The sequence below is a fragment of the Falco peregrinus genome, chromosome 7 (assembly GCF_023634155.1).
Source record: "Falco peregrinus isolate bFalPer1 chromosome 7, bFalPer1.pri, whole genome shotgun sequence".
Lineage (NCBI taxonomy): Eukaryota > Metazoa > Chordata > Aves > Falconiformes > Falconidae > Falco > Falco peregrinus.
The window spans coordinates 88,664,174-88,680,246 of NC_073727.1; the positions used below are offsets into that span (position 1 = coordinate 88,664,174).

At 38.7% G+C, this 16,073-nt stretch overlaps 1 protein-coding gene across 6 annotated transcripts in view; it reads right to left on the reverse strand.

Moving 5' to 3' along the window:
• Positions 1 to 417: 417 nt before the first annotated feature.
• EPHA7 (EPH receptor A7) overlaps positions 418 to 16,073 on the reverse strand; it is a 169,583-nt gene continuing 153,927 nt past the window's right edge. For 4 of the 6 annotated variants that reach the window (XM_055810699.1, XM_027786022.2, XM_005236892.3 and 1 more), the window contains one exon: positions 11,638 to 15,814. In XM_055810699.1, the coding sequence (XP_055666674.1) occupies positions 15,700 to 15,814 (115 nt within the window). In that variant the 3' untranslated portion in view covers positions 11,638 to 15,699. Of the gene's footprint in view, positions 3,255 to 11,637; positions 15,815 to 16,073 lie in introns of those variants that run through there. The other 2 variants (XM_005236895.3, XM_013298694.3) reach the window with 1 other exon arrangement.

The following is a 16,073-nucleotide window of genomic DNA, read 5'->3' on the forward strand; positions in this document are numbered from 1 at the left end:
GAAGCAAATTCACAGGATCTAGGACAAATTCAGACTATTAAACATAGTGTACCCCCCAGATTTAGGAAGCATTTGAGCTGTACATATTGGATACAGAGCCCTGAAGATGTCTGGAAGTCAACAGCTGAAGGTGTCCCTAATCTGATGGGGAAAATGGAGGCCTTATAACAACAGGACTGTACCCCTACCTGGCAGGACACCCGCCAGGTACACAGGGCTATGTGGACTTGTGGTTTGGGTCAGTGCAGCTGTTCTTACTTTAGGCACAGCCAAGTATCTTCTTGGAAAAGCTGACAGGTAACAATAGGAAAGGATTGGCAGGAAAAGTATAGTCAAGGTTAAAAAAAAAAATTATAGGCAAAATAACCATGCTGTCCTTTACTCTCAGAATACATTATGATACTCTTTTTTTTTTTTTTTTTTTTTTTTTTTTTTTTTTTTTTATCCCAACCTTTTTCCTTTAACTCCATTTGGCTACTTCCAAAATCGTGCATCCAGTTATGTGTCTGAACTCAGAAGGCAGGTCAAACTGCAATTTCCAGAGTTTATGGCACCTTTCCCAATTGTTTTTGTTTGTTGGTGGGGTTTGTTGGTTTTTATTTTAGTAGCAGAGGATGGGAAGATGCCACACAGTGGAATCCTCTCTGAGGGCCAAGAGACAGGTACATATGTCTTCCATATCTGCTATCATGCCAGAAGCAGGGGCAAAATTATGCAAAATTTGGAGCTTGTCTAAATATAATTAGTAGAAATATTAACTAAGTTTTGATATTGCTTTATGGTGAATCCATTATTGCAAAAAGTTGTAGGCAACTGAATTAGTGGGGTTCTTTCAAATACATAAAAATAGATGTAAAAAATTCTCTATTATGGGGAGATACTACGACACTGCTTTGCAAGCTCTTCTTTAAATGATACAAAGACTGTTATAAAACTTTGAGCTACATTTGATTGCAGAAAGAATTTAAACAGGATAGGTTTGGTAAGTTGACATCACAGCTATATGATTTAATTCCAGTATTCATTCAATAATGGTAGAGAGAAATTACTGAGGTGGGCTGATTCTTTAAGCACTGCTGAGCATTGTCTTAAGTCTCTGTACCTGGTGTGTTCTTTAGTAGCTGAAGTTGCTATATTGACAGAATAGGTCCTGTAAACTTCATTACTAAAATGGTACCCTGAGGTGACAAGAGTTTAATTAACTTAAGCAAAGTTCAAATTGAAGACAATTTAAAAAAGTGTACTTGGCCATTGCTGCCATTTGAGAATCCAGTAAACCACCATTTGACAAAATCTTCAAGAAAATGATGGACAAACACAAGCAGTTAAAGATTTTTGGTAATATTTCAGCTATGACTTTCAATTGTCTCCTCCTCACCCAGATGAATTATCTGAATCCTATCCAGAGTCACCAAGATATTCTTAAACGAGGTCGTTGTCTCCACTAGACAATACTTAAATCATTCCACTGCTAGAAGAGACTAAAAATGGGCATCATATTGATAAGGTGTCACGACCACCAACTTGATATCACTCTGGTGTACATTCAAGATGAATGACTCATGCAAAGCTGTGTTACCCTGAAGGAGAAGAAAAATTTATCCAGTGCTGTCCGCTAAAACTTGTAAGAAAAAATACAATGAGTAAGTACCTATAGTACCCTAAACATCAATACTTTGCGGTTAGAAGTACCGAGCAAAAAGTGTCTGTGTATGCCAAAGTAATAGAATACTCCATTACCAGCAGTAGTCTCTCAGCTGTCATCCCAGTACATGTGCCAAGCTAGAACTGTGTCTCAAAACAGTTTCACTGGAGACAGAAAGATCTGAGCCTTTCCAGTGTGCTTTCTGATAAACTTTCACAGGCAAAATGGAAGAGATGTGAGGAGGATATAAATGGAGACATGGTCTGCAGCAAAAAAGTGACTTCCTGTTAGCAGATCTAGTTAATAATTCCTAAAGAAGTTGGCAAAATGCCTTTTCTCAGGGAGACAAAGTAACTGGTTTTGCTCTTTGCAGCCTAACCATTAGACATGTCTGATCACTGAAGCAGAGAAGAAGGAAGTGAGGAAGAGATTAGATTGGCCACTTTGCAGCTTTCTTACTCCTGAAGAATTCTTACCTTGAAAATCAGGGTAGTTTAAAATATCTGACAGACTAAAACTGGCAGTTTTCCAGTTTCCTTGTAAAAACAACACCAATTTTCTAGAAGAAAAACAAAAAAAAGCCAATCCAACATAATGAAAATAATTCCCAAATTTATCAGAAATTTTCATGAAAAGTTATAAAATGTATTTTTTTTTCAGTGAGCAAAATCCCCATTACCGTTTTCTGTAATAATGAGACAGTTCTAAAAGAAACTGCTCAAATATGTTTCTTCCCTGTTTCCGTTTCACTGTGGGCGTTTTTATTTCTGCTTCTTTCTGATCTAGAATGAAAGGACATTTTGAAATGTCCTGGATTGGCTGAAGTATTATAATTTTGCTGAGTATTTCTCAGCAAGGGCTGTTTGTAAGTAGTGGCAAAGCCTCCCATTGATTTGTCTGCATGAGAAAGGCTAACAGGATGCTCTATGCTGCTTTCTACCAGTAGCATCGTCAGTAGGAGTAAATCTGTATCATCCCAGCTTAAATTTCTTCCCCAGCAGGATCTCTGGAAATGTTTGATTTAGCTGCTTCTCCTTCTCCTTTGCTCTTCTATATACATATTTTGTGCATAAGAGGGGGGCTAGAAAGAAGATGGGGAAGCAGGGTTATGTTAGTGTGAGGAACTTCCAGGGCAGGCTTCCAGGGCAGCTTTGCGGGCTCTTCTCTCCCTAGCAGCATCGCCATGTCCTGCTTCGCCATCCTCCTTAAATCACCATGCTCTTCAGATGTGGTCTTTCATTCTTGGCATTAGTCATAATCCTCAGCTTGTCAGGTGTGTGTTCTGGCCTCTCCCATACACCTCTGTTTACTCTTCCTCCTGTTGCCAGTCTGTTCCTCCCTTCTTCTCCATTCCTTTCCATGCTTCTTTTCTACATTTCCATTCTCTAATCCCAACTACAGTCCTTATGCGCATTAAAAAAATGCCTCATAGCGTTCACTGTGCCTCCAAACCAATCTCATGATTTTATGGTTATAACTCTTGTTTTGCTTCCCCTTTCTGCTTCCTTTGTCTCCTGCCATTATGCCATTTCTATTCAGGCTGTCATCTCTTCTGGAAAGGGACTTTTCTTGTTCTCTGTTTTGCAAAGCACCTGGCATGTTTTTGGTTCTGTCAAACAAATAATAACAACAGATATGAAATTGGCAGTGCAGCAGAATCCTGATATCAGGAAGTAATAGAGGCAAATTACACTATCATTCTTGTTGCCATGTATATACCACTACTTGACAAAAAATCTCATTGACTAGCTAGGTAAACATCAAAAACCCCAAAGATTCCCAAGCAAACACCTCTAACATGAAAGAAATGTAGTTTCATGTTGGATCTCAATGACCCACAGGGTTACACTTCACAATTTCAGTACTGGAAATAAAGGAAATGAATGAGGGGCAGTCTTTCAGATGGGTGTTTGGGTATAAAATTAAGGACTGGGAAAAGATGTAGGTAACTCCTTAAAAGAAGGAAGTAGGAAAAGAGTGGAATGGGTGTGTTCAATTTAAACTCTGCTTAATTAAAAGAGCATACACATGGTAAGTAGATTGTAGCATGTAAACTAATAGACTCTCCTTTAGCCTATATGATGTTACCAGAAGATCTCAGCATTTCTGAAGAATCTAACAAAGTATTTTAACTGACTTGTCCCAGTCATTACATTATCATTACATTATATTAGGCGCCCAAAGACAATGTTTACGTTATCTGTGTTGCCAACACCCCACCCCCTACCCCCGGAGTTTAAAAAAGGAAAGGAAACAAAAAGATGTGGCTTTTTCTGTATGTTTAGTGATGGGCTAGCCATATGAAATCTCTGAAACAATATAGCTTTAGGACTAATGGATATAGGCCAGGACTGAATAGAAATTATTTTACGTATGGTTAGCAATCTCTTAACTAAATTATTTGAAAATTCCTGAGAGAAAAGCAATTTATTACAGATGTTGAGACGAGCCAATGTAACGCTAACACTAAAGAAAAATAAACCAGCAGAGGAATGTCCCCCTGCCATACCAACCAATATCCTTACAGTTGATTCCACAGTAGTATCTGTCATTCCAGCACATGGATTAGATTATTTAACAGTGTGAATCAAAGGGAAGATAGTCATTCAAGAGAAGAGTATTCTAAATACATTGTAGCATGCCATACATCTCTGTCACCAAACTGGACGAAATGGGAGCAGATGTTTTATGATAAGCTGAGAAGAGGACCCGACAATATTAATAGCCATAATGTCTGAGGCTTAGTAAACAAAAACCAAAGCTAGGGAAAGCAATCTGATGGAGGGACAGAATGTTTTTTTCTGTCTCTAGCGTAGTGTCCTGGAGACTAATTTTACATGAAGGGAAGGTATTAACTAAGCTAAATCTTGCTTCTATTAGGTTTTTTTGCACCTGCCCTTTGCAACCCTAGTAATGCAAGGAATGTGTGAGAAAAGAAAGCAGGAAAAAGGAACTCTGAGGAGAAATCCTTTCCAAAAGGAAGGCTTTTTTTGACTTAGGAAACTGATAGTTTCTTTTTACTGTTTTGAACGCAAGTAAGTCTTTGAATTAGTAAAAATGATTGATATGTGAATTTATTCAAAGCTAAAGGCAAATTGTAGTCACAAACAGCACATAGATGCATAGGTATTTAAAACCTCAGGTTACATTTTTATTGGCTCTGTCTCTACTGACATTTTTTGGTCAGCACCAGGATGAAGTTCTCCAGATCAAGAGACTCATGAGATAATTTACGTATACCCTGCACTGTGGCACTTCTCATTGCCAAGAACTGGTTTCAGCAGAGCAGAGACCAGGTGCAAGCTAACAAGTATGAAACATCAACAAATGGGAGATGAGGATCCCTACGTGACACATGGCAAATCAATTCGATAATTTCCTTGCATCTGTATGACCTAGCTATTCAGTATCATAATGTTTCATTTCTAGCTGCCCTGCTGTCCGATGTCATTCCAGGCCTGAATTAGATACTCCATCTCTCTGAAAAGAGATGGAAACCTAAAACAGTTTGGAGAAACTGAAGGACCATCAAAGACAGCGGATAAACCAGTTGACAAGCTCTGCTGAGGTGAGAATAGGGCTTCAGTTCTTGGCTGAGATATCTGTACAGTTGGATTTAGTACTCGTTTTTCCTGACTGATGCATGCCAAGGCCATCCCTGTGTTCAATAACGGGACAAAACTAACACGTGCACAGGTTACCACTGACACTGTAACTGTCACAGAAAGGAAATCCAACAAGAACTAGTTCTCAGAGGGTGCTGGTATGCCATCATGTATTCCAGCAGTAAAGCTGGATGTGTCCTGAGGAAACTATTTTCAGGGATTCACAGCCCCAAACCTTCTCTCGATGTAGATGCTTAAATTAATCCTTTCAACAGGAAACACATGTAAAAGAAGGATCAAAGAGATCATATGCATCTCATCCAAGAGTTGAGCAATGACAGAAGGATATGGAAAAGTACAGTGCTTGCAGACCAGGCTGTTAGCTCTGCTGGGACATGACAGGACACTCAACCACTTCCAAGAAAAAAAACCCTCCATTTTACGCAGAACAACAGCCTCCTCATTCCTACAGAGGTGTCCTGAACACCAGTTTCAGAGTAAGAAGGAGGGGATTTCTGGATGGGAAAAGTGCTTCAGGAAAGAAAGGTTGTAGAGTGCAGGAAGGAATTTCAGAGGTAGTTTTGTATTAGACTTAGCCTAACCAACCTTTTGCCAGGAGAAGCTGCAGCTCAAAGTGTTTGGCAACATATGAATACCTAGAGAGCCTCCCCCTTCCCACACAGAGGTTGGAAGTATCATGTTGGCCTTCTTGTAATACCTTTCCACAGTCCAAACTGTAGAGTCAGTTTTAGCCTTTCTGTGCTTTTCTCACCCAAGAGAGATGTAAAGTTTCCATATGTTCTCAGAAAAGAAGGCAGCCATTCATCAAATCACAAAAAAATGTGAGCCTTCCTGGGAACAGAGGTAAAAGGATGCCAGACAGATGTTACATTTTCATCAGCTATGTATCTTGAGCTACAGGTAGCCATGACACAGCTGTCAATAGGCATGAGGGCAGTCAGTTTTTTGGCTTGTTCTGGCATTTATGCTAGACGAGGGGAGAGAGGGAGCTTAGTAACAACTGGACATCACCTCTGTGAGATCTCTCCATACATTCAGCAAGTGGCTTCTACCAATTCACACCGCATTCACCTGCTTGCTAACGCTCACTAACCTTAGCTAACAAGGGCTTCCATCACCAAAAGGCCTTAAATACAAACCCAATGGAAACAACACAATAGAACTTAGGGTCTAAGCACTGCCATGTGTAGTATACTGTTTTGTGAAAGTATGCTGTGATGGCTCGATGACAGACATGCAGATGTATAACTGTATGCTAAGATATGTGGTTTCTGTTTCTCTGGTATCTAAAGTGAAGCACTGTTAATTTAGACCTGAAAATTAACCTTAAATATTATGCAACCACTTGTAAAAGCATTGCAAAATATATAATATCCATTCCTCTAGGATTTTAGATTAAAATAACTTGACAGCATCTGATGTTTAAAGAAAAAGACAGATTCAGCTTTACACAATCCTATTTCAAAATACAAGCGTAAAAATAATATTAACTGCTTTAGAGGCTTACTTCATAGGGCTCTTTTTTTTCCTTTTCCATAATTATCAAGATAATTTGTTATACTGAAAGAAGGTAATACTTCTGGGGTATATCTTCATTATTTTTCAGCAAATAATTCAGAAGCAGATAACACAGGTAAAGCATTAGTTTCCATAAGATTTTCATTAATTCAGCTATATTAGTTTCATAAAATCCATAAGAAATAGCTTTATGATAGTATAAAAGAATGAGAAAGGAATTTTCCCCCATTCATTATGGTGAGTATGAAATCCCAGAAGGCAACTCTTTCCTCCCACTGCTCTAAAATAGTGCCCTCACCAGGTGTTTTGATCTCTGCCATTCAGCTCCCTCTTAGATTGTACTGTCATTAGAAAGATTTTTATATTATTTTAAACATACTTCGTTATCTTTTATCATTGCTGTTACTGGGCAGTTCACATGTAACACTGGCTGATTCAGGTCTTCTGAATTCAACACACAGCCCCTCCCCCATACACACACTTTTGTTTCCTTTTGTTTTGACCAACACTAATGACTTCGGCACTCTTAAGTGCAGATCACCTAGAGTGATCACCCTGACCCGTAGCTTGTTGGTCATAGATAGACATTGCATTTATTGTTGTGCGGGTACCAAATGTTCTTTCCTCACTGTTACCTCCTACTTAAGCCCCAGCGAAGCATGGGTGCTGCTAGGTAAGTATAAATGACTAATGCCCGCTGGGGAGGAATGGAAGTAGAGCATAATGCAAAACCCAGGCTCCTTCCTCTTGGCTGGGGAAATACCCCTCAAAACAGAGGCACCTCTGCACAAAGAAACAAACATGGACACCCGCAGAGGGACTTTGTTGTGATACTCAAGTACTGCAAGAAAGGTACCCTCTGGGAGACACCTCAATGTTAGGCAGTTTTATGGACAGGAGGCAGCTTCTGACTGAGATCTGCAACAGACAGCGCAGTCTATCTGGGATGCTGTTGCCAGCAAGTAGGAAGTATCAAAGAGAATTTGTCTCTTGCACAAGTTTAGGTAATGTAAGCATTGAGGCAATTTTTTTTCTTGAAAAGAGCACTACAAAGAAAAGCCTGAAAGCTTTTTTTTTTGCTTTTTTTTACCCCCTCTTTTCCCCACCCCCCGTTCCTGCTCTCGGCAGTGGATGAACGGGAGTGTGTAGAGAAGCTATATCGCAAGGTGCGGCCTTTCTCTTCACAAAAGCAATCAATCGCTTCTCCATAGTACTGAGGCTCAGTAGTATTAAAGGAAAATCCTCATTAGGAATCCGTCCCAGTGCCTTGCTGGCCCAATTTCTTCCTGTAAGCTTATTGACCTGGATTTGAATCTAAACCTGTCTTCTTCTTCAGCAGCCCATGAGGGTACAAACTCTAGCTACTGGAGAAGACGACACTGCTATTTTGTATAGAGTAATGTAAGGGAGGACTTCAAGAGCAACTCAAGTAAGAGCCCTGGGATGAAATGGGCTGAGGGCAAAGGCTCTGTGCCACAGAGATCCTGAAAGAGAAACACAAAGATTGCCCAAAGTCACCCACAGGTTGAGCACCTCATCTCAGTTTCTCCTCTTCCACCCAGAGAGTCCTCTCTCACCCCATCCAATCCCATTCTCCTCTTCTATTGTCTGGACCCATCTTACTCTTCCACTGATCCCGCATGGAAGTGCCAGTGCTGCCAAGACCAGACAATAAATAGTGAAGACTTGGTCTAATTCTGTTACAGATTTTTTTTTTTTACTAGTTTGTTCTTATGGGCTTCTAGATTTTGCATTTGTGGTCTAGTTTCAGGCACAGTGACAGAGGATATCTACCACCCAGAAAACTCCATACATTGCTAAGTGGAGTGTTTTACTGAAAGCTGCACGCACAGATTTCCCATAGACCCACCTCTTTCACTTTCTGAACAAAATCCTAGCCACCACTTAAAAACTGCCATTTCTGAGTAGCCTTCAGGAAGTATCAGGATGATTTTACTAATTATATTCCAGGCAAATCAGATTTCTCATGCAATTTACTACATGCAACCTCAGTGGGAAAACACATCCAATTTACAACTATGACTGGAAAGAACACTCTGGAGAGAACTAATCTGAGATTCCTAGAACTTCTTACTCTTAAGCTACACATGCATTCTTGGCATAGGCTGGTTGGTCCCTGAGGAAAGGCAACTGAAACATGTGCAGGAAACATCTTAAAAATGGACAGTGCAGCCATTCAGGAAGCCAGTGGAAGCTGGCATAGTAAAACGGGTTGAATGATAGTCAAGAAATTGCCTGAGTAATGTTTCTACAGACATGACATGTGAGGGATCAACATGGACACATTATATCTACCATTCTTCAGTCTAGCCTCCTTCAAGCCAGATTTGGATGTACTAGTAAAACTAATGGATGACTTTTCTTCTTAGTGAGATGGCATCTTTTGGAGCAGGAAGTTTGTTTCTTTTGTAAGAGATAAAGTCATGGTTTTATTGGTAATTCTAAGGAAATAACCTGAAGATAATTTTTATTGCACTTGATAGACCTTACAGGTTGCTCAGCATTTTTATTTTTTTTTTTTTGCACAAAAGAGGAAGGCTTTAGTTATGGACCTGGGGCTATAATGTCTCTGGTTTATAAATGACTTTAAATACTCAGTCAAGGAACTCTAATACCAGCGGCACACATAAGTCTTTGTGCTTAAGCACTGAGTGTGGTTTCCAGTGTTGGCCATATTATGATCCATCAGATGACCTCTGAGTTGTAGTATTTCATTATTAGTATTAATTATTATTAGCAGCACAGTTCTACAATTGGTTATTTGGTTCAATTAAATACGGAAGCCTTTGGTCCATGGATGAATAGGTTTTCTGTTCCTCATTTAGCTCTTCTGGCACTAGACATTATGTCTTGTTTTGTCCAAGATTCATTTGGCTGGCTACACAAGTTTTGCATGGCTGTATCACATCTTTTTTCACAGTCTATCAAGACATCAACTCTTATTTTTTTTTTGACTTGTTGTTCTTTTTTTGGTCATTCTAATTAGACATTAATTTCACCCAATTTGTATTGTATCAGCGCTAAAATCTGCTATCATTACTCTAGACTTAAAGAGAACTACTCTAAAACCTTCTGAGTGTAAATATCATCAGAGTTCATGTTTTATTTTCGGGCTTTTAATGTAAAATTCTCCTTTCAAGTCTCTTTAAAGTCTGCTTGAATGAGCTGTGTATTACCAGTGGCTTTCCCATCTGTCTCAATTTAGTCTCTTTGACAAATTCCAATCTGGCCTGAGGAAAAATCAGAGTACTGAAACCACTCCACATTAGATTATTAGGTATATTTTATTAACAGTGTCTCTTTACTTAAAAAATCTTGACACTCCTTAACTCCCCTGCCAGCAATGTCTTGCGGAGCCCTACGTCTTAGACTCACACATTCTGAATGACTTCTTGCCCCTCTCTTTCCATTCCCTCCCATCTTCTGACTTTTCACTACGTACAAAAGTGAGGGTTTCCTTTTTAACCCTTTCATAATCTCGCTGGAAATAATCTACAGTCTGTACAGCATGCAGGCTCCACATGACTTCTTTCACTATCAAACTGCCTAACCCTTACCCACCATGAAAATGCACTGAGAATTTAACAGATTTTATAGACACACTAGTTTTGGCCCTTGGCCTGTCCCAAGAGATTTTACTTTAAATGCATGTGTTAACTATTGCAACTTAAAAATCTCACAAAACCAAATCCAGAGAGGAAAAACTCTCACAAATGTAGCTTGCATTCTGCCACTACTCTTTTATCAGGATATTGCAGATTTTGTGCCTATGGTTTAACCTCTTATATTTTTCAAATTCCTATATGGAATGTGTTACAAAAATGGTGAGCCCAGCCATACTTTGGGTTTCGCAGGTCATTTGTTGGACTGGGATTTTCTTTCTTGTCCGTGTTTTTTTTTTTCCCCAAACTTTTGTATTACCTCCCCCCTCCCCTATGTCTCCCCAGTCCTTTTTGCAGGAAATTTAATTACAGAACTGCCTATTCCCAAGTAAATAGAAGGCTGCACTAGGCAAACAATAAAGATCTCTGTTTAAAAGTAATTGTTGGCTATGCTTGACAAACCTTGAGGGAATAGGAGAGAAAATACAGGCTGCTGCCCGGAATTTCTTGTTTTACTAGAAATTAGTTTGAAGCTAAGAATTTTGCGTAGTCTTGCCCAAATCTACCATCTACAAATCCATTCCAAGTTAGCGGGGGGGAAAAATCACCTGTTTCTACATATCAGTTAATTCATCAGATGTGCAGTCCTAACAGATCCTGAACATGCACAAACCCTGCAGTGCTAGTTGCTCAGCAAATCACAGCACCAACTGCCTGATACCCCTGCAGCACGTGCTGCCCGATTTACCGTCAGGCAAGAATTTGTATCATACTTTTCTCAAACTGGGCTTGTCATCCTGTCTGGGAACTGTTCTCTTCCACAAGTACCCCAAATGTCAGTCATTTAAAATAAAATAAAACAAACAAACAAACCCCACCAAACCCCAAACACATATCATGAGCATACTGCTTTCTAACTGCACGAAGGGAAGTAATGCATTAGGGAGCGTTAGCTCTAACAAGTCACATATATATTTTTGAAAGGTGAAATGACCCTTTTTGGGCTGAGTTGGCCTTCACGTCTCACAGATGGTCAGTGGATTGTTTCATGCCATTACTGGGCAACAGAATGCCAGCTGAACCCACCCTTGTGGCAGGGTGCCTTGGCATCACTTGGTATTATAGGTGTAGTGACATGATAACCATCTCAGTAGTAACCCGGGAGTCGCAGAATTTAAATCAATCTCAAAATTGCTATATATGAATTATATTAGAAAGTTAAGGACAAATTATCATTTTTTATTTCAACTACTAACCAATAAATGTAAAAAAATACCAACAACAAAACAAAAATAAACCCCTTCATCCCCCACATTAAAGCAATAGGTTTTGTAACATTCAAAACAGTGGAAACTATTTACTGTATATTACTATTAGTGGAGAAAAGCAAATTTAATTTAAAATCATTTTTTCAAACTCCCTCAGTTGATGCCAGATAACTCCAGCTTAAACAAATATAAAAACCTCATTTTAAATGGAGAATAATACAGACAGAGCTCAATTATTGAGATATTAAGGGCAACATTCAATTTGAGATACATTTAAGCATCTTTGCCTCCTGGAGATTTTTACATGACAAGGCTTTAGATAAACATGATTTTGCAAACAGCAACTATCATATCTGATCACATAACCTCTGTAGTGAAGCAGTATGTCAGCAAATATTTCTGATTATTTAAAATATTAAATAACTGTAATTTACTAGGCAGGTCTTCCTCAGAACAATCACAATTTTTTTCAAGAATTAATACCCACATACAAAAAAGCATTTAGATGATCTGTTACAAATCTTGGAATAAAAAAAAAATAATCACCTCTCTCTGTGATAAAGCCCAGTTTAAATACATTCTGGGACAGACTGGCAGTGGAGGATCTGCCTTTCTATGACACTCAGCTTGCGGGGGGGAAACTGCAGCAGCCAAGGACACAGAGGGTAGAAATCACCTCACCTAACTATCTAGACATTTGATGCCTAATTTAAGCTAATCATCTGGGGTCCCTCTACAGGTAATGGAGATAAGCATTCCCAGAGGGAGATTCATCCTGCTTGTCTTAGGCACATCTCTTTTAGATGCTTGTAGATGGATAAAGTCAAGAAAGATCAGCCTCACTGACAGCCTGATAATCTGTCTTAAACGATACACAATTTCCAAATTCAATAAAATTAAGCCAGAACTGAGATAATGTCTTTGTTTCATCATTTAGCCTTTAATTCTCCCTCTGACCCAACTTTTTCTTCCGTTCCTCCCACGAACATCAACTTTCTCTGGCACTTTATTTTTCTTACGCTGGACTATGTTTTCCTGGAACCTGGGGAACTGCAACCAACATCAACATGTTGCTGCTCTACCAGCTACAAACCCATTTACATGCATGTGCTCTAAAATCGCAGTAATGTTCTGAACAGATAGATGGGAGTATTGATAGCGATTGTGCTTTCTGGGTCTACTCTACCACTTTCAAACGTGTAAAAATCTGTGGCAACATTAAGGCAGTCAAGGTGTATAGATGAATGCTAAAATATATTTACTATTCAAAGAAGATGGCTTAAATCAAACAAGGAAAAATAAGGAAGAAATACCATTAGGGCCCTCACTTTTGCATGTGGGATCCCAGGTCACCACGCACGCTTTGAGGCCTCTGTGCTTCAGAACATTGACTGAACAAGTCCTAAAGGTGAAGCCTGGCCTCAAGTCTCTTGCAGCTAGGGTTAGTGGGTTCTCAGCAATACCAGCATTGCTGCATCGCACCTTTAAACACCGAGCCCTCAGAAACAATAGCCGAGATTTATGAGGAAGCAGGTGTCTGAATTTAAGCCCCCTAAATTCACAGCTGGGTGCCTAAAGCAGCAGCAAAACTGACAAGCACCCTGTGCAGCTGCCCACAGATGCTCACCCCAGTACCGAGGCACTTAGCATTTGTTTCTACACAAAACGGATGTTTATTAATTAAGGGTGTTCCAACGGCTACTCAAAGTGCCTTGGCCGAGTGCTTGTTTGCACTAATTTCAATATCGGGCATGCAGTCTACTCTGCGTCTTACTTCTACAGTGTTTCTAGAAAATTAATTTTAATAGTTAAAAAACCATCTTGAGCTGCATACATGAAAATAACTCCATTTCTACTGAATGACAATCTAATATGAAATAAGAATATTCACCTTTTTTTCTTACTCTGCCCAAATCCAGGCAATAAATTAGGCTTCTCAGCATGACTGTAAAGTGCTGTGAATTGTATAAACAATCATATATGGACACTGAAAAATAACCCTTATGCACATTGCATTATAGTTCCAAAAATATATTTACAGTCTATTACAAAGATTACAAATGGAAGTGTCTATGTAACGGGATTATGCTAGTTAAAAGCTTTTTACAGATTTTCTTCAACAAAGGCAGGGGGGACAAAAAAATTAGTATAACCAAACTGATTTTTCTAATGAAACAAATAAATAAAATGACAAATATAACACTGTACAGTGATCTAAAAGGGGGGAGAAAAAAGGAGGGGAGAAATGATGCATTTAAGTTTTTGATAACTATCTTTGGTCCTAAATGTGGGAAAACACATTATGTAGCACTGAATATACATGTTTGTTTGTGATGCTCTGCAAGTAAAATAGAAAAATATAGTGCATTTTCAATGTATTCAGAGCTCACTACACATAAACGTGTGTACAAAACAAGACAGTATAAATAAAATTTACAAGTTTTACAAAGGAACATTTACAGGGTTTTTCTTTTGTTTTTTTTTTTTTTTGTGTGGATGCCCACATTATCAAACAAGACCAATTTATGACTGATCCCTGGGATCTTTCTCTATCAAAATCAATAGAAGCAGCCCAATTCTCTTTGGAAGTACAGCATTTCATTGCTGGGGTAGTTCACAATTTTCAGATTTCTTTTAAAGCTTTTCTCTCTGGTTCATATACATTCCTGCAATATCCGTAAAGACCTCGTTCATTATTGCTTACGGTAGTTAAATGTTTTAATCAAACAAAATTCATATATAGGTGTGTAAAAAGATATTCCATTCAGCAACTATTCTTGCATCTGTGTTCCTGATGAGCGAGTTGTGTCTGTGCGAGCACACATATGCATGTTTCTTCAGAGCAGCAAAAGCTTGTAAAAAACCTGAAAATTTTGAACTGCCCCTTGCCTCATGCTCTACAGTTCTCATATAAAATCTATGTCCTTGTTCTGACAGCTGGACTGCATACAGCTTAAACTCATACAAAATATATGCCAGCTATTTCTCTCAGATTTGCTAATGCAGAGTATTGAAAAAAAATGTGGTGTGCTCAGATTAAATGGTTTAGATAACACTGGAGAACTGCATCCATGTTCTGAGACACGCCTACAATCACTTGTCCATTCAATGCAGTGTCCCAGCAAGTTTACAGTTGAAGATCTATGTCTTAGAGTATATCTCACTTTAACTCTAGTCCATTAAAATCATCTTGCAAACAATTTGCTAAAAGTGCCTAGAACTACTTAGGGGTCATTATTGCTTTTCCTTTTTTTTTTTTTTTTTTTTTTTTTCCTCTTTTATTTTCTTTTAAAAGATAGTATATGTGTAACCTTAAAAAATTCTTTAAAAAATATCAGAGCTCTTGGCAACTTGCATTTTCCTGACTCCCTGCCAATTAGCTAGCCATGTCAATACGGTACTGATTTAACAAAAGTAAATGGCACAAAAGGATACCAAAGTTTGGACAGATATACATTGCTTGGTCATGCTTCTTAAATCTCTAGAAACTCAAATAATCCTTCAGAGGTACCCAGTGTAGTAATGTGTCATAGAATTAGCACTAAAAAGGTCCAAAGATATAAACATCATACTAAAAGAAAGTCTTTATGAAGAATAAACACAAATGATTAAAAAAAGATTCAGAAATCACAGATTTAAGGAAAATATTTTGTTGAATTCAACAATAATATCATGATTTTATCTGACAAATATATTCTTTTTTAAATTTTTATGTACATTTAAAAAGTCTATTAGATAAAAAGGAGGTTAGAGAGCTCAAGGTGTTTGTATGTTTATTCAGGTAGTACTTTGTTTATTGTCACTGCTGTTTTCCTTGCCACCACTGGTGGATCCTAATTCCCTTTTCATAAATTCTGGTGGCACTTAGGAGTTCAAGTCTGTAGGTGCTTCTTGTAGCTCTTCTATTCACTGCAGGAAGGACCCAGGAAATCAAGTGTCTTCTAGCAGCACTTCATATATACTGAAGGCCAGTGCTGTTCTCTCAGTCTGTCACCTCCCTCATAAGGGAGAAATGTCTATCACACTTGGATGCCAGTGCCGTGTAAATGTAGCATTTGTGCTCTCATAGTCTGAATGCTGCTCATGATTTTCTTTTGATGACCAACCAACGTGATCCCTAAACTCATCACATCCCTGGGGAAGATAAATGCGTACATTGTTAATTTTTCAACTTAGACTGCTATTGTATGGTATTCAACTGTGAGTCAAAGCTACGTAGTGGTCTGGGCTACAGGTTTCTAACATTGAAGCTATACTGGAACCTCAGCTCAGTACTATGAAGTTCATATAGGCACTGCTCAACTTCTCAGCAAGGAGTGCAATTATATGGCAAATGTCATGTAATTACACTGCATGTGTCTCCACATCTGAGAATGAGGCCAGTAAGTTTTGC